This window comes from Carya illinoinensis, chromosome 13 (genome assembly GCF_018687715.1).
Source record: "Carya illinoinensis cultivar Pawnee chromosome 13, C.illinoinensisPawnee_v1, whole genome shotgun sequence".
In the NCBI taxonomy this organism is placed as follows: Eukaryota; Viridiplantae; Streptophyta; class Magnoliopsida; order Fagales; family Juglandaceae; genus Carya; species Carya illinoinensis.
The window spans coordinates 20100663-20128007 of record NC_056764.1 but is presented as its reverse complement, the minus strand read 5'-3'; the positions used below and the strand labels follow the sequence as shown (position 1 = coordinate 20128007).

The 27345-nt window shown below is 35.6% G+C and overlaps 1 protein-coding gene and 1 long non-coding RNA gene across 4 annotated transcripts; both read right to left on the bottom strand.

Moving 5' to 3' along the window:
- Positions 1–1275: 1275 nt before the first annotated feature.
- LOC122291556 (L-ascorbate oxidase-like) lies at positions 1276–7220 on the bottom strand. 3 transcript variants are annotated; one of them, XM_043099335.1, is made up of 5 exons: positions 6729–7220; positions 6433–6525; positions 6122–6334; positions 5308–5529; positions 1276–2436 (listed from the first exon to the last, which is right to left on the bottom strand). In XM_043099335.1, the coding sequence occupies exons 1-5, from the start codon at positions 7032–7034 to the stop codon at positions 1480–1482; spliced, it is 1791 nt and encodes a 596-aa protein (XP_042955269.1). In that variant the 5' UTR covers positions 7035–7220; the 3' UTR covers positions 1276–1479. The 3 variants fall into 3 exon arrangements, with proteins under 3 accessions (XP_042955269.1, XP_042955270.1, XP_042955271.1); XM_043099336.1 differs by lacking the exon at positions 6729–7220 and adding an exon at positions 6584–6657 and having other exon boundaries at positions 6433–6506; XM_043099337.1 differs by lacking the exons at positions 6433–6525; positions 6729–7220 and having other exon boundaries at positions 5308–5558; positions 6122–6255.
- Positions 7221–18839: 11619 nt separating this feature from the next.
- On the bottom strand, positions 18840–21267 carry LOC122292918. Its single transcript, XR_006237063.1, has 3 exons — positions 21066–21267; positions 19538–19700; positions 18840–19200 (listed from the first exon to the last, which is right to left on the bottom strand). It is a non-coding gene; the product is annotated as an uncharacterized LOC122292918 (long non-coding RNA).
- Between the last annotated feature and the right edge of the window lie 6078 nt (positions 21268–27345).

Below are 27345 nucleotides of genomic sequence, written 5' to 3'. Positions count from 1 at the left end.
TTTTCCTCCACTTCAGCCTTACAAAAAATAGCATTATCAACTGCAAACAACAAATAATTAATGTTGGGAGCGCCCCTACAAAATTTTAAGCCTAGAAATTCCCTTCTTTATACTTGCGACATTCAACAATGAGGTGAATCCTTCAATACAAAGGAGAAAGAGATAAGGGGACAAAGGGACCCCTTGTCTCAAGCCCCTACTAGGAACGATTGGCCATTTTGGCTCCCCACGAATCAACATAGAAAAGGAGACTATTTGAACACATAGCATCACCAAAGAAATAAAACCTGCCTGAAACCCCATCACCTCTATCACCTTTTTGAGAAAACTTCACTCCACTCTATCGTAAGTCTTACTCATATTCAATTTCAATGACTTATACCCATGTTTCCCCTTCTTCTTGTGCTTTAAAAAATGCACCAACTCATAAGCTATAAGCACTTTGTCTGTAATTAAACGGCTATGAACAAAAGCACTCTGAATCTCCTCAATAATACAAGGTAAAACAACTATCAATCTATTGGAGATAACTTTAGAAATCAATTTATAAGACCCCTACCCACATTTCTTCAAACTTTAACTGTCTTCTAAATCGAATGTGGACCTCTTCCACCTCAATGTTAACCCATATTGGAACATGGTCTGAGTAAGCCTCCAAACCATGTAAATCAGAAGCATTTGGAAACTTTCCCACCATGGAACATTCACCAAATCTCTATCCAGCCTCTCACTAATACATTGAGACCCTCCCCTCCTATTACTCCATGTAAATTTATTACCCTAAATTCCATATCCCTTAATGCACAATCATTCACCACATCCCTAAAAGTAGCAATTTGCCAATTCGACCTTAGTCTCTGTCCCCACTTCTCATGATGATGCAAAAGTTCATTAAAATCATCTATTCTACATTTTTAGATTCTTTAAAATTTAAAAGTTTCAGGTTTTGTAATATTTTTTGAATCTCGTGGATTTTATCAATGCATTCATCATGTGTACAAATGAGTGACAAAGCAAATAAGAAAATATCTCATGGAAAAATAAATAATGCTGTAATTGAAGTATATCGACAAAAAATTGTGTTTACAATTATAGAGTACTGGTGAAAAAAGAAGGATGCCCGGCCCGATGATGAAGTTGAGAAACCCAACACGAATCCAAATGATTTGAACCCAGATAACACATTTAAGAATTCTTTCTAATTAGGGTTAATTAATTGACGTGAAACAAATCGAAATGATCACCAGACATAAATTAAATCGCCACCCGAAGTGATAGATGTAGATATGCTTATCACATTAACCATAAACAAAAGGTTCTATTAATTGTCACATCATCAAGTTTTATATATATATAAGTCTTACAAGTAGAATTCTCATTTTACGTACATATTCTCGGAGCTAATTTGCAGACCGCATTGAGAATCATCACCTGCGTGCAATATAGTGGGACTGAAAGATGGGAAAGATGGCATTAGATTCAATTGTTCTTGCTCAGGAACATCTTCCCAGTCAGACCACAGGTGAGAGCCTCATTAGGTATGTTATTCAGATGATGAACACCTTCAGCAAACACAACACCCATACCCATATGCAAATGAGGCTCGATGTGGCAGTGGAAGGCCCACACTCCTGGATTATCTGCCACAAACCTTAAGGCTGTCCATCCGTAAGGGAAGATTACAGCAGTATTCCTCAAGGGTGGGTTCTTCAAGTTGAGTTTCTTCTCATCCTTGACTGAGAATTTCCCTTCTCCATAGCCCAACACCCAGAAATCATGACCATGCAAATGCCAGGGGTGTATTTCGCTAACATTTGCGCTCAATGCATTCGCATTTTGAAGTATCACATCGACTGTGGTATTGAAACTTAGTAAGTAAACCCCACTGCCACTAGTTGAGTTAGGGTTTGTTGGTGGACTCATCACGTCGTAGTTTTCATCAAAGTTCTCCGGCGGGCTATTTCTATCGAAAGCATTTTTCAGGCCATATTTTATGGAGCCCAGATAAGGAGTGGGTGGTAATGCTAAGGAGACATTATTTATAGCCCACTTGGTGTACCCATTGATCTTATTTTGAGTGTTGAGCAGAATGATCCGACGTTCATAACTTTTAGGAGGTTTTGACGACCCCATCAGAGCAAAAATCTTTTTAGAGAAGGCCTTGCTATGGCCATAATCATTCCATCGAGGAGTCACCGGAGGTGGAGAAATTGGAAGCTTTGATGCAGAAGTTGGCTTGTAATTTAGAATGGCAAGGCCAGGAGGAGTCTCGGGAAGCCTTCCTCTTACACCTACGGAAAGCCAGTAATTCTTGGAAGGGTCTTGGTCTGTGGTTATCAGGACTGAGTAGCTTTCACCAGAGTATATGTCCAAGTCGTCCACCGAAAATGGTTGCAGATAGTTACCGTCAGCTTCCACCACCACCATTTTGTGATTCTAAAAGAAAACAAATATGCAATGATCACAGATTATTCGAAGTGGATAAATTTACAAGTTGACTCAACAGATTGCAAGCCTAAGAAAAGAGTATTTCTACTCATCAAGTGTGTAGTGTAAGACTTGCTGAGTAGAATAACTCTCAGAATTAATGCTCTTAGATAAGTGGTAATTTAATATAATATCGGGGCATATGTCCCAATTTAAAACCTAATCTCAAACTCAACCATAATAAATTAAATGTTCTACATGATAAGTCCACTTATTAAAAGAGCCTGATTTACATGTTTTAATTTTGGAATAAATGATGATGATAATATGCATCTATATAACATATCAATGTCGAGTTAAAAATCCTAAATACTCCACACTTTATCTCGTTTTGAGCCCACTTATTAAGAGAGAGAGTATGATCATTTACATATTTTTGTAGACAAGTGATGATTTAATGATGAATATTGAAGTCACACAAAAATTAAGCCCTTGTTTGGGTAATGTGATATTCTCAAAACTTATGATCATAATTTTATTCATAGAAATCACTCAAATACAAAATATTTTTTAATTTCAAAATTTCAACGTTTTCATGTAATAATTACGTAATCTTGAAACAAAAAATCCAATATAATTTTCTTAAACATCCAAATAAAACACAAAAACAATATAACTTTTTCAATTTTCAAAAGGAAAATTATATTCAAACTATTTTTTAATTTTATAATCTTTTTCTTTAAATTTTTTTCTCTTATTTCCAAAAACCCAATAAAACATTTTAACTTAAACTATTTCACTACTATTTATATATTACTTCACTACTATTCACAAAATTCTAAGATATTTTGAGGGCTAGTTTGGACATTGAGGTATTCTCAAATAGTATGAAATAGCACTCAAGCAAAAACACTTTTTAATTTCAAATTTTAACATTTTCATATAATCATTACAATTTTTTCAAACTTTCTAACAAAATACAAAAATTAATACAACATTTTCAAATGTAAAAAAAAAAAATCATATTAAAAATAATTTTTAAATAATTTTTTAACTTTCTAATTTTTTATTCAACTATTTCTCAAAAAATATGATCCTAACTTAAATTATTTCACTACTATTTACAAACTATTTTAGTACTATTTACAAATATTCTAAATATCTAAACAAATCATAAGTTCATAACTCTATCCCATATGTTTGTGGGGGAGGAAATATTATCCTAGCTTAACTATTTAACTAAGGGCAACGCTACTCTGTCGTCCAACGTTTACAGTTTTTTTTATATTTTTTTAATATATTTAAATATTTTTAAAAAATAAAAATATATATATTAATATATTTAAAATCACTTTCTTAATAATAAAGTTAAAAATATTTTTTTTTTTTTTTTTTTTTTTTTTTACCAACGGTACATAGCGATCAACTATAGTCTATGGCGGCATACCAGCGTTACAGTTTAACTAAACTAATGGTAAGGTGGATATGTCTTCATAGGAATGGATCGATCGATCGATCTAGTGATGGACAAGTCATAAACAAGCATGCATGCACCAAAATAGTACAGATCATGTATCACAGTACGACAAACCTCGTTGAAAACATGAACGGATAAAGCAGACAGGACTGAGATGTTTGTATGTTTTCACACTTGCCAAAGGATAAAACGCCAAATATTCGCTACATGACCTACCCCACTATCCTAAATCCAAAGGACATTTGCCAAGGTTACTGCTTTCCAGAAAAGAGAAACAAAGAAAATTAAGGCAAAAAAAAATGGAATCATGCTGAACTCGACCCTAGATTTCTTTCCTCCCTTTCTTTTTCAAACCGTCGTTTCCTACTTTTCGGGATGCTGCATGACTCGGATTCAATTTAGATGATTGCTGATGCTATTCTGCGACCGAAAGGGCGTACCGCTAAATGTTATTTTGTTTTTCATATTTTTTAAATATTTTTAAATATTTTTAAAAAATAAAACAATACACTAATATATTAATATTTACTTTTTTATCTATTAAATTAAAAATAATACTAATAAAATAAAATTCATGAGCAATCGAAATAAAAGAGCAAATTCATGAGAGATGCACACTAGCATTTTCCTTAGTTATATAACCCTCAACTTTACCATTTTGTAAATAAAAATTCTATTATTTTAATTTTTTTAATAATTAAAAATATCAAAAACTATTTATTGAAAAAACAATAAATTACACTAACTAACAATACAAATTTCAAAAAAAAAATAAATAAATAACAAACAATACAAATGCTGGAGGGCCCGCTACAGGCACTGAGATGATAAATTTCATACGTGAATGAATCCAGTGGAGCAGGTAAAGCAAAGTCAACTGTGGGTCCCCCTTGTAGTACTGGCATCAGCCATGCACCAGCTAAAGTGCACTATTCTGTATACACGTCACCTGCATTCTGCCTCCAATACCACGTTGCCTACTTTTTGACTTCAATTTGAAATGATAAATTTCATTATACATGAACCTCTAATAATGACTTTAAAAATACAAAACCGGTGTTTATGAATTCTTCTTGAACTATATATTAATTTCAAAGGCTATGTTTAATAAGAAAAACGGATTTTTACTATCAAAATTTTGTTATTAAAAAAATGTTTTTAATGAAAACATACTTATTTTTATTAGAAATAATTCTTTTAATTATAAAATTTAGTCGCAAAATTTTATTTTTTTATAGTTTAATTAATTAAAAACCACAGAAAAATCTCTCAAACCAAACTTACTGGCATGCACATGTGAAAGTCATCATGAAATATATATATATATATTATTTGATTTATAAGATAATTTAAAAAATACAGAAAAAAAGTAATGCAAGCGTGTGAATAGATGGAATTTTTACCCCAATGGCCAAGTTGAGAGAAGCAAGTGCAGTAGTACTTGCAACCCTGAGCCTGTAGGTCTTATTTGGATTCACGCGTAGGATGTGTGGTGCGCACTGTTCGTTTCCTCTGAATTTGCACTGAGAGTACTGCGTGTTGGAGGAGGAGGAGGAAGATTCCGGCGTTCTAAAATTGGCAGCCATGGAACAGTTGTACTGTCCTCTTCCGTTGATCAGCAATGTCTGCATGCATGGGGAAGCATATACCCAATCTTTGTAAAAAGTGAAACAAAGGGCCGGTAAGCTGCTAGCTGAGATCAGTAGTCGACATTATAAAAAGCTAGATCTGATCAAAACATATATAAATATTATAAGATAAGAGAGATCTTTTTCTTTCCCTTTCTTTTGTTCTTTTCTTTTTTTATTTATTTATTTCCTTTTCTTTAATTTTGTTTGGGGCCGGCGAGATCAGAGCTTAATTTTATAATATAAAGTAGTAGACAATGATCGACCGCATGCACAATATTGTTACTTCATTTATAATTATATTACAGCTCGTTGGTTCGTCTATTTTGATGGGGTTTGAAGCTAAAATGGTGAACTACTTTCATTCATTTTCCATTTGGGTGCCCTAAAAGGCTAATTCTCTTGCATGGTTTGGTTTTTACCACTCCATGATAGACATATAGTACCTATATGTAATCAAAAGAAAATATAAAAATTGCAACGTCTTCTCTGAAAAATATGCCGTATATATATAAAAAAACAAAACAAAAACAAAAACAAAAACAAAACAAGTAGAAAAAAAAAAGCAAGAAATTACATGATATAGTACCTGAGGTTCACCAATCCAACGAAAAGGATTGGAGGAGAGGCCAACCTCTTGGTTATGAACACTTTGGTGCCACCAGTCGCTGAGCAATAGGTTGAACTCCCCATCATAATGAAATGGTTCTCTCTCTTCTTCTCCCACCTCCACTATCAGAGACCCATACAACCCGGCTGATCTTTGCATGCCAAAGTGCCCGTGGTAAAAGTATGTTCCTGCCTGCAAATTAAATTAAACAACACATGCATATATTTCAAAATTAAGGTTTAAGTACTCTAGAGAGAGAGAGAGAGAGAGAGAGAGAGAGAGAGAATTACCCTGTCAACTTTGAACCTATAATGAAAGGTCTCTCCAGGGTTGATAACACACTGCGAAATGGAAGCAGTTCCATCTGCCCAAGGTGTTCCAAACTGTAAAATAAGAAAGTAAAACGAGAATAGAGATCAATAAACCAAAGCCTTAACTCACTTATTCATGCTCTCATGATCACATGCATGAAAATAAATAATCGAGATGCATATATATATGCTTCCTCAAATAATATGATCAAGAAGAGATCTAGAGATCATGATTGAGAGGAAAGAGTACATGAATATCACAAAATTAATTAAACCTGTCTGATTCCATGCCAATGAATGACAACTCCCTCAGTGGAGAGTTTGTTAGTGAGTTCAACATCAACGGTATCTCCTGCTTTTGCTCGGATGGTTGGGCCGGGAAATTCGCCGTTGATCCCCATCACCACATTCTCGACGCAATCGGGCGACCAGAACATGTACTCCACTTCCCATTTGAAGTGCCTAGTCTTAGCACCCCCAGATACTCCAATAATAGGTAATAAAATGAACCAGATAATGATAGCCTGAATTCCCCTCCAACTTTGGTGAACCATTGGACTGTGATCACTGCTTGTACCCATTATTTCTGAAGATATATAGCTAAAACCGACGACAATACTGGAGAAGACTGGGTTGAGAAAATTTCAGCAAAGAAATTATTAGGGGCATGCTATATATATATAATATGGCTAGCTTGTGAAGGTCGTACGGACAATATTACTATGCTCAAGTTTTGGGCAGTGCAAGGTCTACATATTGTTGATGATTGTATATATTGATCGTGTTGGTTGGACTTATATACGTAGATAGAGTACTACACCACGTCCCGGCCCTCGTCCCCGGGGTACTGTTGCTTCGCTTTGGTGACATGCAAGAGTAGACGTTTTTGCGGCGAGGTACTCTCGTGCGCAAAAAATATGTCCTTTCATCCACCTCGATCGTGCCATTTCTGCTATCTCGATCGTGTCATTTCTTCTCTCTGGATAGAACTAGAACCGGCCTTTTGTCTGGATCAGGGGCCGAATGGGAATATCGAACGTACCATGCCTCTATCTATATGTTAAAATAAGTAATGTTACATGTCTTCCCAATTTCTGCACACTATTTTTTTTTTAATTTTTAATATTTTTTTAAAAGTATTTTTTGAGTTTATTCTTTTTAAATTAATTCAATTTTTCTATTCATCGTTCATATATTAAATATTTGATAAAAAATAAAAATAAAAATTAAAAAAAATGTGGTGTGTGGAAATTGTGTGAATAGTAAGAGGTTGTGTAGATTTTTGTATGCATATTACCCTAGTTCGAGTGCAAAAATAAAAGAGTAGGCTAGGGATAGTATATATCCTACCCTCTTGGGTAAAAATGTTTTATTTTTTGAGATAAAACTAGTCATGATCATTTAAATGCAATGTGCGAGAATAATTACCCGACTTATATACATACATATATATTTATATATATGATGCATTAATTGTCTAAAATTTCTGTCACAAAGAGTCTAAGGCGTCGTTTGGTTATATAATTCAGATCAGATAAAATGAGATGTTTTGTTGAAAGTTAAATAAAATATTATTATAATATAATTTTTTAATATTAATTTTATTTTAGAATTTGAAAAAATTGATTTATTTATTATATTTTGTATGAGAATTTAAGAAAATTGTGATGATTAGATGAGATGATATGAGATAACTTAGTATTTGATATCCAAACTAGACCTAATATGTAAATAATATATTCTTATAATCTTGAGGAACCACAATTTTGGTAACCCAACAAACTTCAAATTAATGGGTACGGTAGAATACAATGTCTTCAAAGTAGAATAGTTCAGATGAATTGTATTTTTTTTTCTTTATTGGAAAATTAATAATAATATTATAGAAGAGTTAAGTGGTGAAAAAGCCAAAGAAACAAGTAATAGAAATCAATAACTACTATAGGATGAAAGTCATTTTTTCCTTCTTCATCTTCAAATCCTTTTTTAGTCGTATAATGTGTTTGGGTTGTGAGATAATCTCAGATGATCTGCGAATAGTAGTAAAAAATTAATGAGAAAATATTGAATAGTAGTGAATAGTAAGAAAAAGTAGTGAAAATAGGTGAAAAATATTAATAAAATATCGAATAGTAGTTGAGAGATCTCAAACACAGCACTACCCAAACACAACCTTAGTGTCATAGAATCGATTGGGTTTATTTTAGTAATAAATGCATTTGAAGGTTTGGGATAGATCGATGAAATTAAAAGAAAAATAAGATGAAATTGTAACCCTAACTTGCTTTAAGTACTTTGTGCATTTTGTTGTTGGGTATTGGCAAAACTTTTTAATTAGGGTATTGTATTTAAGAAGCCTAGCTCGAGTGGATAATTTATTAGGTTTTAATTATTTTTATTGAAGTTGAAAAAAAAGGTTGGACTTAATTAAGGGATCTTAGCATTTAAGTTTTGGGTTTAGAATTGATTAGAGATTGATTTGGGCGAAGTTCGAAATTCAAGACCCAAAATTCAAGTTAATTATGTAATTTTGAGGAACCAAGACAAAGACCCATAGAAGCAAGAGCCAAACCATGGACCATCCACACAAGGGAAACCATGACCCAATTGCCCTAGACCCGACCCGACTGACTACTTATATAAACCCTAGATGCCACACATCCTCTCTAACTCCCAATTAATCGTGTGTAATCCTTAGAATATTTTATTGTATGATTGATTGTTGCTAGTTTGTTACATCTGTGTGTGTGTGTATATACTTTTGATGCTAGAGTCGAGGAGTCAGCCAAGGAGAAGGCTAATTTGAGGCTGGAAGAGACTCGAGTAGGGACTGTGATGGGGAAATCAGGGCCTCTCTCGGACTCAGAGGGAGTGGTGGCATCACCGCATATTGCGAAAGACAAGGATGTTGTGTCGGATACTGAAACCTTGAAACCAAAGCTGAGAACTAGTATGAAATTGCACAACTCTACACAGGCTCCTAGCAGGCCTGAAAGGCTTGATAAATGTTAGCAAATCTTCTCAACTGGAATTGTCGAGGTCTTGGCAACTCGAGGGCATGGCTACGTGCTATGCTACAATCTCTAAAGCTGACAGTTTTAATAGTTGCAGAACCTTTTCGTCTGGACTGTAAACTCAATCAATGGCAGGGTATTTTGAAGTTTGATGGTTCTTATTCAAATGGTGTTTCTGGTGGTAAGATGTGGGTCTTTTGGCAAGATGAAGTTCATGTTAATATTATCCATGAATCAAATCAGCATGTTACTTTAATGATTAATTCTTTATTGATTGTTTATGCTGTCTATGCAAAATGTACCTACATGGAGAGAAGGGCGCTCTAGGACAACCTTCTTCCATTTGGAGACTTTAATACGATTCAACATGATAGGGAAAGAAGAGGAGGGTGCCCGAGACTCCCTATGGCCATGGATGAATTTTCCTCATTTATTCAAAATGGTGGTTTGATAGAAGTGCCTAAACTATAGAAATAAATTGTCTTGGTGTAATGGGCGTGGTGGTTTGGCTCGGAGCTGGGCTCGGTTAGATAGGGATCTATGTAATACAAGGTTACTCGATATGTGTCTGATGGTGTCGATGGAATATTTGCCTCGGAAATCGTCTAATCATGCGCCTATGTCTATTCAGTTGGTGAATTCTACTCTAAGGTATGGTCCTAGCATTTTCAAATTCCAGCAGATGTGGACCTTGCATGATGGGTTCTGGGAGTTTGTTTCTAACTTATGGCAAGAGGAAGTGAGTGGAGATGGCTTGTGGAAACTTGTAGCTAAGCTAAAAAAAATTCAAGAATGCTCTTAAAAGTTGGAACCGTGAGGTTTTTGGGTTGACTACAATGCACCTAAAAAAATTGGAGAAAGTTGAATAAAGGGAGGCACAACTGCAAGAGGCTTATTCTCAAGAAGTTGAGTTGGAGTTGCTCATTGCTCAAGCAGATTTAAACTGTTGGTTGAAAAAAGAGGAGACTCGCATTGTACAAAAAATTAAAAATACTTGGATAGGGCATAGGGAGGTAAATGCTTCTTTCTTTGCAGCGTTAATGACCAGGAAGAAGAATATAATCAATTCCAAGCAAGTGCCAGATGGACGTTTGTTGTCAACATCCAAAGATACTCATAATGAAGCGGTTTCACACTTTACTGAATTTCTGAGTCGCAAGCCGACAGCTACAGTGTTGAATTTAGCTAATGTTATTCAGGAAAAAGTGAGGGAAGTTGAAAATTAGAGTATTTTCAGGAGGCCAACCGAGCAGGAAATTAAGGATGCCTTGTTTGACATCCCGATTAATAGTAGTCCCGGTCCAAATGGCTTCACTTTTGGTTTTTTTCAGCATTGTTGGGATTTTGTTAAGATGGACTTGATTGAGGCCGCTCGGGATGTTTTTGCAGGCACCCTTTTCCCGAGGTATTATTCTGCTTCCTTTATTGTTTTGATTCCGAAAGTGTCAAATCCTTTCTCATTTGATAAATTCAGACCTACTAGTCTTGTTCAGTTGTTTATAAAATATCTTTGAAGTTGCTTATGAATAGACAATATGCGGTCTTGAATCGGCTGATATCTAAAGAGCAAGAGGCTATTTTACCAAGGAGGAGTATTTTTTAGAATATAAGCCTTACGCAGGAAATGGTTCAAGGTATTAATCAACCAATTAGGGGGGGAAATATTATGATGAAAATTGATATGGCCAAGGCTTATGATACGATTGACTGGGATTTTTTGTTAGCAGTTATGAAAGCTTTTGGGTTTTCACTGGAGGTTTGCAATCTAATATCCAATTGTGTGTCGTCGGTGTGGTTTTCTATGGTCATGAACGGCACTTCTAAAGATTTCTTTAAGGGTGGAAGGGGTCTCCGTCAGGGGGATCCCTTATCTCCCTACTTATTTATTTTGGTGGAGGAGGTGTTTTCTCGACTTTTGTGCAATAAATTCCAGGATGGTTCTATTGGATCTTATTCACAATCTCGTAATGGTCCATTAATATCTCATCTGCTTTATGAAGATGAGATGGTTATCTTCTCTACGGGAAGGAAGAAATATATGAAGAATATTTTAGAAGTTCTAGAGCTCTATGCCCAATGGTTTGGTCAAGTGATTAGTGCAGCAAAGTCTTCTTTTTCTTTTCTCAAACTGTATCCCAAATACAAGATGCCAAGAGTTGCTTAGAATGTCTGGCTTTTCGATGGGACATTTTTCAGTGAGGTATTTGGGGGTTCCTATTTTCTCAGGTAGGGTGAAGTCATGTTATTTTGATAATTTGTTGATGAAAATTTCTAAAAAGACTGATGGTTGGAAGATGTGGTATCTTTCCTCTGGTGCTAGATTGCTTTTCATTAAGCATGTTCTTTCAAGTTTGCCGGTTCATTTATTCTCTGTCTTACCAGTGCCTAACAAATTTTTAGCAAGATTAATAATTTATTTAACACTTTTTATGGGGTTCGTTGGAAGGACGACCAAGGAGGAAATGGGTGAGTTAGGATTCGGTTTGCAATCCCGTCGATGAAGGTGGTGTGGGGTTGAGAAATATTGTGGATGTCTATAGCTCCCTTCAATTCAAATTTGTCTGGAAGTTCCTCTTGGAGGATACTTTATGGTCTCATTTCTTTAAAACCAAGTACATGAAGTGTCATCATTTCTCTCTTGTTAATTCGTCTAAAGGCTCTAGATTTTGGAATATGCTTATTAAATTAGTTCATCGTGTTGTTGATAAATCGGTCTAGCGTGTGAAAGAAGGGAATTTATCCTTTTGACATGATAAGTGGATGGACGCTGGTCCCTTATGCCAAGCTGTACAAATTACTGATTTTCCTCTTTTAAAAATAAAAGATTGCATGGTGGAGCATAGTTGGGATGTGGACTTGATTGTCCACCTAGTGGGTCAGGAGGTTGCTGATGATATTCTTTTTAATGTTGGTGGTACCAAGCCTGAGACAGATATGTTAATATGGCTTGGTAGTAGGGATGGGAGGTTTTCAACAGCAAGTGCTTGGGATTTGATTGGTGTTTCAGTACCGAAGCGTCAATGGACGGACTGGATTTGGCATTATGTCTTGCTAAAGAAATTTTCAGTTGTTCTATGGAAGACAATGAACAATAGTCTGAGTGTGGATGAGAGGATTACGCGTATTGGCATCCCTTTGGTCTCTAAATGTGAATGCTGTCTACATGGTGGTTTTGAATATCTGAATCATGTTCTTTACAGTGGCGAGATTGCAGCTAAATTTTGGAAAATGTGCTCTAATTTCTTGGGTGTTCCTTATGTGGCTAATCGATCTTGGTTGACAACTATTGAAGTTTGGTTTCGAAGAACTAAGAAGTCCTCAAAGGTTGGTAGTTTAATTGGGCTGGTTCCATGTATTTTAGTATGGAATCTATGGATGTGGAGGTGTTCGGCACGTATGGAAAGACGTAAGGATTGCATTAAATTTTGTGGAGGAAGGTCAAATACTGGCTACATTGGGTTGGTTTAAGGCTTAGGGAGGTTGGGAAACCACATGACTATGACAAAGAAATATTGGAAGATTTAACTATGCCGGCTGTTTCCTTTTCAAAAAATAAGTTTATGGCAGTATCTTGGGAGAAGCCGGAGGTGGGCTGGTTTAAATTAAACACGAATGGTAGTAGTTTGGCAAATCCTGGAGAGTCGGGTGCTGGGGGGCTAATTAGAGACTATGAAGGCAATCTGGTTGTTGCTTTTTCTGACTATATTGGTGTTGGGTCAAATAATAAAACTGAGTTGCTAGGGGTGCTATATGGTTTGCGCAGATACAATTTTTTGGGATTCATGAATATTGTGGCTAAACTAGACTCGTCTCTAATTGTGAATTGGCTAGACAAAAGTAGATGTCAGGTTTGGTATTTGGAGGATTTTTGGGAGGAACTCACCTTGATAATTTGTGGCCTTAATATTCGATTCAACATGTGTTTAGAAAGGGTAATAAAGTTGCGGACTGGCTTGCTAAGAGTGGAAGTGTTAGGCTGACGCATGAGTTTTTGCCGAATAATGTTCCAAAGGAGCTCAAAGGAATTTTGCTGCTGGATAAATGTGGTTTACCATGCCTTCAAATGAGGTAAGCGTGGTTGTGAAGAGCTGAAGCTGGTTTGCTGGTGTTCATTTACGTGAGATTGGATGGTTTACGCAAGAGTTTGACGTGGTGTTCTCGCTGGGGCGAATATAGCCTGATTTGGTATTCATTGTATAGGTTTTTTTAATAAGTCCTAGTTATTTTTTTTTTTCAGTGTTAGTTTTTTTTTTTTTTTTGGTTCTTAGTTCTTAGTTCATGGGATGGTTTTGATTTGAATACATGTAAATCATGTGGATCTTGGATGTTGCCAAGGTATTCCTCCACCATAAGTCATGAGGTTTTTTTAATAAATGTGGGTTGGGGTCATTAATGAACATGTGACCTTATCTCTTTATTAAATATATATATATATATATCGTATACATATACTAGAGTCTATTACTATTAATCGATTTAGGTTAAGATAAGACTAGGAGTTTTAACCTTTAGAGATTTTAGTGTGGAAATTCCTAAAAAATAGAGTGGGGTAGAGACAACAATGGGTTAGAGACTAGCTTAGAAGCCCAAAATAAGAACCAGGCTCTCACGAAAGCCCAAACCATGACCCAAACAATAGCTGATCCAAAGGCCCCTACCCAATTGCTAGGGAAACTACATTGATGTATTGTATGAAATAGGTAATGTCGCATATCTAGCTGATTGACCATCCTATAAATACCTTTTTCTCCTTCATAAATGACTTTCAAAAGTTTTCAGTTGTTTCACAACCTTCTTATTCTCCATTCCCTTTCATTTTTGTGTTGTTGAGATTCGTGAATCTTGGCTCAATCACGCAAGAAAGAACATTGTTTCAATGCTTTCTGAATCATGGGAATTCACCATATTCAAATGCCACTAAGACCTTGTTCATATGCCCCCCATAGATCATAGGTACAAGTCCTTTCATTGCAATAGCACTCATTACCTTGGACTGGTCTGGTTGGTCCATAAGGGGTTTTTTGGACTGGACCAAACCCTTTCGATTTAGGATTTTCCCACTCTAGACCGATAGCCATCAATCTGGTTGTTCCATTTGGTCCAACTAGGGCTATACATTTAGCCAGTTAACCCGAACCGACTCAAATCTTCCGAATATTTCAACCCAATACACTTGACCAAAAGTGAAAAGGAACATAAACGGAATACTTCCGTTTTGCTTTCGTATTATTATGGAAGGGTCGGTTAATACCTGTTAACCAAATAAAATAAAAAAAGACTCAATGGCCAAAACTCCTTTCCCTCGCATTGTCACACACACCAATACACAATCTGACCTCTTACCTCTTCGACTCCAAGACTCCCAGTATCCCAACACACACAGTCACACCAACTATCTCAATCTCACAGCCAATCATAGGCTCTAACTCTCGTTGTCTCAATCTCTCTCTGTGACCCAAAGGTATATATGGATGATCTGAACAGTTAGGATTGCTAGGTTTGAGTCGATTTTGTTTATTGAACTTTTGGGTATTATAGTTTTTCGATTTTGAATGTGAAATAGGTTATCGGCTGTGAATGTCTTAAGGCTTTCGAATGTCCATCTCGATACATATTTGAAATGCTCAATATGGAGGAATTTTTCTCAACAAGGACAACTCGATAAGTGGGAAAAAAAAAAGTGCCATTTCACAATTTGGTCATGGATGGAATCGCCCCAATCATAGAAATGGTCATAAAACACAATTGGTATCCCTAGATGTGTGATAATATGTGCATAGCCCTACATATTATATAAATGAAAGTGTCATAAGGCATTGCCAACATTCAAGAGTTACTTGACTTGGTGAAGTTCAAAAGGGGGAGTGATCATGAGAATGTTACTTTTATGTTTAAATAGGAAGGGGAAAAAGAAAACATTACTTCTGCTTTGTGTCCCCCACTAATAAGAGTCTAATTGGCAGAAAATGTAGTATGACGTTCTACTATTAGTCATCCTCAATTTCAAAAGCTATCAAATGGGAGAAAAAAGCTTGTGGATAGCCTAAAAACTATAAGGTTATTACCTGCACCGTTAAGTTAGAAAACCTGTCAGATGCTAGTAGGGGTGGAACTAGGATTTTGTGTTTAGGGGGTGACTGACAAAAGTGTGTGGTATATATGAGTATAAGTAAAATGTGTTTTTTGAACATGCCTATATTAAAAAACAATAATCATACATCATAAAATTGTATACAAAAAAAACATATTTATAAATCATCTTATAAAACAATTTTCCTTAGGATTTTAATAGTTTGCTAGAGACCATTACAAAAAGAAAAGAAACCAAAATATCAACTTAGGATTTTCCCTTCCAATTAAGCTTGACGACGATCTTTCATAAAATAAAATTCATCTATTATCATTTCTGTGAAATTCTTGACAATTTCTTTCTCAATATAAACTAGTAAATGATCTACAAGAAAATCATCTTTCATTTGTGTATGTAATCTAATTTTTATAAGTTTCATGGTAGAAAATAATCACTCAATAGTAGCAGTAGAAACAGGAAAAGTTAATACTAGACTAATTAACCTGTCAATAAAATAATAAATCTTTGACTTTTCTGAAATTGCTACTCCTCTTCATAGCTTAGATAATATAGACATATCTTGCAAAATCTGGATGCGTCAGCACATCAAGCTCATAATGCTACAATTGAATTCTCAAAAGGAATTTTCTTGCTTAGTAAAATCTTGTAAATAAAACTTCTTAACCAATTTACATATATCATCAATTTTAAATGATTTGTATACACTTTTAGGGTTTAAAGCAGCACTAAGAATGAGAAGTTTCATTGTATGGTCATTAAATCTATTGTTCAATTCTTGCAATTGAAAGTCTATTGTAGCAGTAAATATATTAATCCTAAAATGATGCTCCATTGTTGTCAATGACTTGTCAAATTGGCGACGAGATTTGCATCTAGCTATAGTATATTGACCATTCATATGAAGAATATCAATTTGGTATTTTTCACAAAATTATTTAACATCAGTAAGCAAATACTCCCACCCATCATCTCTCAGCCCTTGAATGAGTACTTTTGTGGTTAAAACTAGGCTATGGCATTCACAATGTCTTGAGAATTTTGTTACAAAGATTGGCAAAGTGCATTAGCGATTCTCATGATTTTTTTCATCATATGTAATATCAGAACAAATTCAAAAAATGTTAATGCCATGTAAGCTACTTCAATATCACCGCGTTGAAAATAATTTGATCCCTCACTTGAGATAATATTGATAGCTTAGCAGGTAGCACCGAAAATCAGCATCAAGCTACAAACAAATTGAAAATGATATCCATATCTATTTTCTCTAGCTTGTTGTAGCGTATCAATTTGATTTGTCCCTTTTCCAGTCTCAGTATTATTGAAAGTGATCAAACTTTCAATTTCAACAGTTTGAGCAGATTGTAATTCATCATTACGTTCAGAAGAACCAACAACAAGATTGATAATGGAAAAAGAACTGATGAACATATTTGGCTTCTCTAGCTAGAGGGTGCGACTAAAGCTAATTGAAGTTTATGAGCTCAACAATGCACATAATATGCATAGGGACAATCTTTAAGAAATAAAGTTTTTCATCAATTCCATTCACCGTACATATTACTTCCTCCATCATATCTCTGACCTCAAATATTCTCAATTTGAAGGTCATAACGAGAAAGAAGAATACATATCTCATATTTTAGAGTTAGTGTCATAGTATTTTTGACATGCACAATATGAAAAAATGGTTCTCAAATAAAACCATCTTTATCAACAAACCTCAAAATGATAGCCATTTGTTCTCTCTTGGACTTATCCTGAATTTCGTCAACGAGAATACAAAATTTGGTATCCTCGATTTCTTCGTGAATCACATTTCACACTTTATTTTTAAATTTATGCAAAATTTCCTTTTGAATTTTGGGTGATGTATATTTGGCATTCTGTAGAGCATTTTTCATGACAACTCCATCAACTTGATCATTATAATTTGCCATAAATTTTATCAGTTCAATGAGTTTACCTTTATTTTTTGAGTCAGAGCTTTCATCATGACCTCAAAGAAACAAGCTTGGAACGTAAGCCATTGAACACCATCTATCGAAGTTTTAAGGGCAACTGATTATTCTCCATCTCTTGTAATACTTGTTTTTCAGTATGTCTTGATTGATTCATTAGATTCTCACAATATTTCATAGCATTTTTACGTGGTGAATTTGGATCTCTCCCCACATGCATGTCCCATTAAAGGACAATTCATTCTATCATTCACTTTTTTCCAATTGTCAAAACATTTATTGGTAAATGCATCTGATCTTGAACGACTCACTAATTTCTTAGTAAAAACATAGCATGGAAGACAAAATATAGTATTCTTCGATGATGAGTACTGTAGCAAATTTAAATATATTTGAAACCATGAAAATTGAAATCGGCAACGTTGATTGCCTATTCCTGAAAATGAATATTCTGAAAGTTTAGGTTGATATGGACCAGCTTTAAGATAGGCATGTTAGATCTCATCTTTTAGGTTAGTAGGAAATTCTCATATTTGTAGACGTAATCCTGGATCACGTTCCAAAGAGATAGTATCCATCTCTTCAGGTTGGATTCTTGAAGTTTTAGAGGGATACTCATCAGTGATAGAAGCATAACGTTCCATTGTTACCGAGCTCTCTAAATGTATATTACTCTCCAAATTGTCCACATCTTTTTTTAAAAAAAATAATAATCAATTGTTCTTGTCCATGCTCATATTTTTCTATACTTTAAGGCAAATTTATAGATTAAGAATAAACCTGAGAAGTACCTGATAAGTAATGATATAAAGTTGTTAGACTATTTTTTTTTTCTTTTTAGTTTGTATTTATTACTAAGTGAACTAGGGGTGTGCATCCGGATCCAGATTCGAATATCCGGCCAAAACCAGATTCGGATTCGGATTTCCAAACCCGGGCGGATAACCAAATTCAATCCTGATATCTGGATTGTAACCGGATATCTGGATTTTTTTTGTTTTTTGGGGTTAAATCCCGGATATCTGAGTTATACCTGGATTGAATCCAGGTTTTGTAAAACAAAAAAATTCTAAAAATATTTTTATAACTTTAAAAAGATATTTTAGCACTTTTTTTATAAAAAAAATATGATCTCATATTTAAATTGCCCAGATTTTTTTAAAAAATATAATTAAAACACTTTAAAAGAATTTTATAAAAAAAATAAATTGAAGAACAAAATAAATAAAAATGCAAACTAGATAATATTGTTGTTACATCACAAAACAAAAATAAATTTACAAAAAACAAAATAAATAATAATACATCACAACTAATTGAAGAACAAAATAAAAAAAAATGCAAACTAGATAATATTGTTGTTACATCACAAAACAAAACATAAATTTACAAAGAACAAAATAATTAATAATACATCACAACTAATTAAACTAATACAAATTAATACTCTTCACATCTTCAATCTTGAATTGGGGAAAAAATTGATTTCTTTCACATTGATCTGGTGATGACCATTTTGGAAAATTTTTTGCTGGATTGAGTTTCCATAAGCTGCCAACAGCATCAATTTCAACAGAAATCTTGAAACGAGTTATGTAGAGTTAATTATAATTGTTGAAGTTACCTGCATCCATGGGGATGCTCTCCCAGGCTCCCATGCTGGGAAACCACCATTGCTACTCTACATTGGCAATTGAAAGAAATTTAATTATTTTGGTGAACCATTTTAGAAATGCAACATAATGAAGTTACTGAATTGAGATGAATTATCTAACTAGAAACGGGTTTTTAGTTTGAGAAATATTGTTCTTCATCCTCAATTTTGTTATTATCAATCACATCAGCTGATGCGTCCTGTTTTGAGTGCATTTTTTCCTATGAAGCTACTTAATATTTGTCATATTATTAGCAAGTGCGATTAAAGATGATAAAATCAAAGATGTGGAGTATAATTGATCTTTTAGTTTTATTAACTAAGTCAAAAGAGAAGCATGGGTATTGGTAAGATAAATTCTTACCTTTGGAACAAACCTTGAGAATGTGGGATTTTAGTATATACATGTATCATGACAGAATTGAAGCATTAACTTCAACCCCTCTCCTGTGACATCAGAGACTTGCCAGCCTTAGTCCTCCATTGAGAATGTCCATGATCCTTTAGATATGTGCCAATACATAGCTCTAAGCATAAGCATTGAAGCGTGAAAATATCAAATAATAAGCATAAGCATTGAAGCATGAAAACAGAGAAATTCAATAACTACTACCAATCAAACCATCAATCCAGGAACATGTCTCAAGAAAACCATAAAACAAAAAAATTCTAAAACCAAGGAAACTGAAAACACCAAACAATCATAACGAGGAACATATCTAAAGAGACAAAGCTTTGTTGACTTAGGCAGTACTGCTACCTTAAATGCTCAAAAAATCTTCAGGATGGTCCACAACCATAGGTTACATAGTTACTTCTAAATATATTTATATGAACTCTTGCCTCATCCAGAGCTTATCCATACTGAGACCCTCAAATTCCCTCCTGATATGCTCTTATAACACAGCCATTATAGAGCTTTGTTTTCAGGTCTAAATAAGTTCTAGAAAAGGCACCCTTCAAAGGGACTTTTTAACAAGAAGATATTGGCAATAATTGGTGTGAAAAATGCATGCCAAATCTTGTTAAGTTAAGATATATCTCATGGAAACAATCTTCAAACAATTACACCTAATGCACAACTAACTTGAAGAAAAACCATCTTACACCATAGTTAGAAAACTTGCCTCCTAATGCTTTAACATATTCAAAACCTCAATCGATAATTTCAAAAAAAAAAAAAAGACTCTGGTACAAGGGTACCCCCATAATCCAACTTATATGCATAGTTTGTTGAGATCTTTGTCAAAACATTAAAACACATTGAGATGAGACATCAAGGTATTTTGTTTTTGCCAAGCAGGACGTGGTTTGGCATAAAAAGGAAAATAATAGGCTAGATCTTTTGACTCTTCTCAGGAAAATATTTGGGAATTTGTTCTATAACAGATACCATCAAATCATGTTGTTCCAAATGAGATAAGATTTAAAATTACCATCTTAAAAGGTGATGCAAAATTTGGCCAAAATTCTCCATCAACATATTTAAATCCGAATTGTTTTATCTTTATATTAGGGTGACAAATGGATGAAGCCATTTGTCACCCTAACATAAAGATAAAATAGAGACTAACTCGAAAACAAATAATGAAGCCAGAAAATGATGACTACCTTTCCAAACCCAGAAAATCAAACACAAACCCAAACAGACCAAGCAAAAATCAAACTCAAACCTAGAAAAATCCAACCAAAATGAGAGAAAGACAGAGACAAAGAGACCAAAAGCATGAAAAAGGGAAAGAGATATAAACATCAGCTTCACAAAATAATAAACCCAAAAAATCAAACACAAACCCAAACAGACCAAGCAAAAATCAAACACAAACCCAGAAAAATCCAACCAAACCGAGAGAGAGAGAGAGAGAGAGAGAGAGAGAGAGAGATTAGCATACCATTGGTTTCGATTAGCATACAAACAGAGACAAAGATAGATAGATTCGCAATCAGCACGGCTAAGGTTTTGGATGAGAACTTGAGAGACGAGACGAGACGAGACAGAGAGCTGAAGAGAGGATTCGTTCGGCTTGAGAGCTTGAGAGGAATTAAATGTGAGAAATAAACGGTGTCGTTTCGGCAAGAGAAAAAAAACATCCAGATATAATATCCGGTTACAGATTACCGGATTAGAAAACCGGATCCTGTTTTTTCTCAACCGCCCGAGTGTAATCCAGGCAGATAACCACCCGGATTCTGGGTTTCGGATCCAGACTGGGAAAAAATCTGGTTCGGATGCACACCCCTAAGTGAACAAAAAAATATGTGAATAATAAATAAATTTCACAAAAGTAAGTAAACAAAAAAATTGTGACTATGTGAGTCTCTCACAAATAAATTATAATCAATGGGTCATCACAAATTAAAAATAAAAAATAAAAAAACATGTGGCTCATCAATGGCTTAGGCTCAAGATAAATTATAATCATTAATGGCTCAGGCTCAAGTAAGTGAAAAAGTAAAAAAATAAAAAAAGGAAGGACATGTGAGTCTCACAAATAAATTATAATCAATCATTATCACCAAAAACAAAAAAAAAAACAAAAACAAAACAAAAAACAAAAAAGACATGTGGCTCATCAATGGCTTAGGCTCAAGATAAATTATAATCATCATGATTTATAAAATTCTAAATCCATGGATTTAGAACATTAACAACAAAGATAAAAGGAAATAAAATAGAGTTTTTCTTGCAAGTAAATAATAATAATGTACATCAGTACATTGTACATGTTTAGATTAACATATCCGTAACTATAAATCTAGTGTTCTGGTGTAGAATGCTTCAAGAGAAAACCAGGAAGAAACCATGGTCTGTGCAGCTGTGCTTTAGCTCTAGAGTTTTGCTATTCATAAGTCTCATACACCATACATCTCACTTTTTTTATTTTTCAAAATTTTTTTAAATTTATTCTTCTTAAACTAGTTGAATTTTTCTACTCATTATCTATATCATATGTATAAATCATATATGTGATGGATTAAGTAATAGTGTAAGTTTGTTAGAATATAAAGTCAAAATATTAGATTGATCACACGCCGAAAGGCTATGTTCAAATCACATATTGTGTTCAATTAGTAGTCTGTCAAAGGACTAGAGTTAGAGTGGGGGCTGTTTGAGTATTGTAGGATGTTAAGAGTCTAGGGTGTTAGGCGTTAGAGTCTAGATTCTAGGTGTCAAGTGAAGTGAAAGCCACCTATAGACTATAATATATTATTATTTTTAAAAGACTTATGCTATTCATAAAACTCATACACCACAAACTACCTTTTTTTTATTTTTTATTTTTTTTCTTCTTAAAATAATTGAATTATTTTAGTCATCATCTACATATCATATATTTAGTAAAATAAGAAAATTAAAAAAAAATAAAAATATTGGTGTATGGTGTATGAAGCTTATGAATAGAATTTTTCTTTTTAAAATATTTTGAGGGCTAGGTGAGTATCGTGGGACAATTTTAGTAAAAGTTTTGCAGGGTACCCGAGTGTTAGAGGACAATTTCAATTATATAAAGAAAAATTATAATTATTTATAAAATATATTAATTTTTAAAAAGATTTTCGCCCCCCCTACCTTACAGTTCCGCCTCTACCTGGTGGGATACCTATTCAGGACTTTGACAGAAAGAACCCGTGAAATTAACTACGCAAGAAATTGAATTTTTCCGTGTGGGATATTATTCTTTCAGTAAGCACAAGAAATTGAATTCTTGCCTTTGAAATAAGACCAACGGTATTTTTGCATGTGTCTCAATTATTCCTTGTTTTTTTTTTTTTTTTGAAACAATATACTTTCATTCACCTTTTAAGGGAGAGAAGGAACATGATTACAAGGAGGTCTAGTGACCAAAACAACCGAGTTCTCAGCTAGTTCTAAGGACTCCTTAGCTAGATCATGAGCAACCCGGTTACCACCTCTTCTGACAAAAGATACTTTCCACTGAGCTAGACTAGACAGCGGCACCCTTGTGTCTAATAAAACCATACCCACTCTATCCCCTCTTTCAGCATGGTGGTTGATTCCATTCACGATCTGTAAAGCATCTCCTTCCAAGATAACCGATCTAAACTCCATGTCCTTTGCCAAGTTAGCCGCATGGAAGGCTCCTAAGGCTTCAGCCAAAGCAGGTTCTGTCAAGCTGGATAGTGAGAGTTTCTTTGTGACCAGAATGGACCCCTCATGGTCTCTGGCTACCAGACCTATACCAACTCTATCTTGAGGCACGCTCACAGCTGCATCCCAGTTGATTTTGACACAATTTGTTGGAGGAGGGATCCACACGGATGGATGTATAGAGGCCACTTGAGTCACATGCACCTTTCCAATCTGAACTGTCTTGAATTCCTGTAAGGATTGAGATGCTTGTTTCAAGACCAGGTTTGGGTGCAAAAAGGACCCCTCAAAGAGTAGCTTGTTTCTTCTTAACCATATGCTCCTTGCAATGACTGAGAACATTTCAATAAGCTTCTGATCACACTGCTCAGAGATATGTTCATAGAGGTCCTTGAAATTGACTTCCCTGAGAGAGCTCTTCTGAAAGGATATAGGGCCCTGACACCACACATCCATTGCAGAACTGCAATTCCATAGAGCATGGATGGTAGACTCCTCTTCCCTGCAGCATATGGGACATGTAGGGGACTCCACTATCTTCTTCTTAGATAGGTTGAGCATGGTAGGAAGTGACTCAAGACATGCACGCCATAGGAAAGTCTTTGTGGCATTAGGAATCTGCAACTTCCAACAATCAGTCCAGCTTTTCTGTTTCTGTGTCCCTCCTGATGGCTGTCCTTTGAGCATTTCAATTGCCTCTTTCTGCATATGATATGCACTCTTGACAGTGAAAGAGTCATCTCTGGTGCCCAGCCAAACTAGTTTGTCTTCCATACTCGAGGAGCTTATGGGCATTTTTAGAATTACTGCAGTTGTAGTAGCATCAAATACATCTGTGACCAAACCCCTGTCCCACTGCTTGGTCTCTCTGTTTATCAATCTTTCCACCTTTTCATCTCCCTGCAGGATATGTATTGGAGACTGAACCATATACGTAGTAGGTTGAGGCAACCACCTGTCTTTCCAGATGCTAGTTTTCTGACCATTTCCAATACGCCATATAGAGCCCTTTAACAGAACTCCTTTTGCAGCACAGAAGCTCCTCCATATGAAAGATGGTCTATGTCCCACCTTGGCTTGGAAGAAATCATGTTGTGGGTAATACTTAGCTTTAAGGACTTGAGCAGCTAGAGAGGTAGGGTATTGAACAAGTCTCCACCCTTGCTTTGCCAATAAAGCCAGATTAAAATACTCAAGGTCTCTAAAACCCACTCCTCCTGCAGCTTTCGATTTACCCATCTGTGCCCAAGACACCCAATGCACCTTCTTCTCATTTTGTAGATGGCCCCACCAAAATTGATGCATGACTCTGTTGATATCACTCAGTAAGGATTTAGGCAGCTTAAATACCCCCATGCAGTAAGTAGGGAGGGCCTGTATCACAGCCTTGAGGAGTATCTCCTTGCCTGCATGAGAAAGGAGCTTGTTCTTCCAATTTCCTACTCTTGACTTAATTCTGTCAATGATACTCTTGAAGGCTGCATTCTTGGATCTACCTATGAGAGCTGGTAAACCAAGATACTTTTCATAACAATATGATGATCTAGTACCTGCCAGGCTCAAAATATATTCTTTAGTTGCTGGCCTTGTGTTTGGGCTGAAGAAGATAGATGTTTTTGTCTTGTTAAGTTTCTGGCCAGAGGCTTCTTCATAGATGTTTAACAGAAGATGGATAGAGAACCATTCTCTAGCATTAGCTCGGCAGAAGAGCAGGCTGTCATCTGCAAAGAATAAGTGGTTGATGCTCAGCTTCCCTCTAGAGATTGGAAAACCGTGTATCACTTTGGAAACTTCAGCATGGTTTAGTAAACTGCTTAACACCTCAGAAACCAATATGAACAAGTAGGGGGAGAGGGGATCTCCCTGTCTTATTCCCCTTGATGGATTGAAGCTGCCTTGAGGGTTTCCATTAACAAGAATAGAGTAGGATACAGTAGAGACACATTGCATAACAAGGTTTACCCATCTACTGTTGAAACCCATTTTAACCATGACCTTCCTCAAAAACTCCCATTCCACTCTATCATAGGCCTTGCTCATGTCTAATTTGATAGCCATGTAGCCTTGTTGCCCTTTTCCTTTAATGGACATAGAATGAAGAGTTTCAAAGGCTACTATGACATTGTCAAGGATCATCCTCCCGGGTACAAAAGCACTTTGAGTAGGAGCAATGATGCGAGGAAGGATCTCCTTCAGCCTGTTGGAGAGAACTTTTGAAACCACTTTGTAGATGACATTGCAAAGGGAGATAGGCCTAAAATCCAGGACTTTTTGGGGGTTTTTTACTTTTGGTATCAGGACAATGAATGTACTATTAATAGGAGCAATCTCACCACCTTCATTTAAGACTTCCAGAGCTGCTTTTGTGACATCCTCTCCTACAACCTCCCAATGAGATTGGTAAAACAAGGCAAGGAAGCCATCTGGCCCGGGAGCACCCATAGGATTCATCTGAAACAGTGCAATCTTCACCTCTTCTGTTGTAAACTGTTTTGACAGCTTGGAATTCATTTCTCTATCCACCCTATGATGGACATGACTCAAACATTCATCCACACCCCTTGGGTCTGAGGAATTAAATAGATCCTGGAAGTATTGGGAGAATAAGGCAGATATTTCCCTCATATCACTGGTTTCATTGCCATCATCCTTCACAATTTTTTGAATTCCATTGTTTTTCCTCCTTTGGTTTGCACATCTATGAAAGTACTTGGAATTTCTGTCTCCATCCTTGAGCCATGCATGTTTTGCCCTCTGTTGCCATTTTAAATTCTCTTCCTCTAGAGCTTTATCAATTACCTTTTTTAGGGCCTTGATAGCTGCTGTGTTTGAACCAGTGCTCGAGTCTTGCATCTTGGAAAGTTGGTTCATTTTGGTTTGAATATCCCTCCTTTCTTTCCTGAGAGTTAAGATCCATAGTTTTAGAGAGTCCTTACATTTGTTTAGCTTCCTCATGACTGAATGTATCTTAAAACCTTGTTGAGAATCTTGGTTAGACCAGCTGGATGTAATGATGTTGTTGCATGCTTCATGAAGGTTCCAGCTTGCCTCGAATCTGAAAATCTTCTCTCTTTTAGTCTCCATAAGTGGTCCCCATCTTATTCTTCTTCTTGCATTGATCAATAATGGGCAATGGTCAGAGGTTTGAGCTGCTAGAGCATTGACACTGCATTCACAAAATAATCTAGTCCACAGTAAGTTTCCCAGGGCTCTATCCAGTCTTTCTTTGGTGAACTGGATTCCCTCTCTATTATTGCTCCAGGTATATTTTGATCCTTCATAGCCCAGGTCACTTAATCCACACCTGTCCACCATGCTTCTGAAGGCTTCCATCTGAGAATTTGGTCTGCTGGCTGCACCTACTTTTTCATGGTGATACAATATCTCATTAAAGTCTCCAAAGCATAACCACGGTTTGTTTTCCTTAGGACTAATTCTTTCCAATAAGTTCCAACTGTCTCCTCTCCTAGCTGTTTCAGGAGAACCATAGAAGCCAGTAAGCATTATCTGCTGTCTACTCTCCTGGTGAGACAAGTTCATCGAAATGTGGCTTTGGGAATAGTTCTCTAAGCTGAAGTCCATTCTGTCTTTCCATATAAAAGCTAGACCTCCACTGAGACCTCTGCTGTCTATCACAAAGCTGCAATCGAAACCCAGCTTTCTCCTCACTTCCTCTACTCTTTTTCTTCCACATTTTGTCTCCATTAAAAATATGAACTCGGGCCACTTTGTCCTCACTAAGAGGTTTAGTTCTCGAACTGTTTGGGGGTTCCCAAGCCCCCTACAGTTCCAACTAAGACCTATCATGTCTGTTGGTGGGGCTGCAGAGCAGCCTCCACCATCTTGTAACTGTTAACACTTGAGTCTTGGTGTTCTTTTGCTTTCTTGTTTTTTAAAGGTGACTCCAACTGAGTGTTCGAGCTTCTTTTCTTGTTCCCCTTACTTCTACTAATCGTGTCCATAGGGATGGGTTGGAGACCCTCCCTAGCCTTTCTTTTCCAGGTGGCCCCCCTCTGCCTGGTCATAACACCCGTACTACTAGGTATATCCATGACTACACT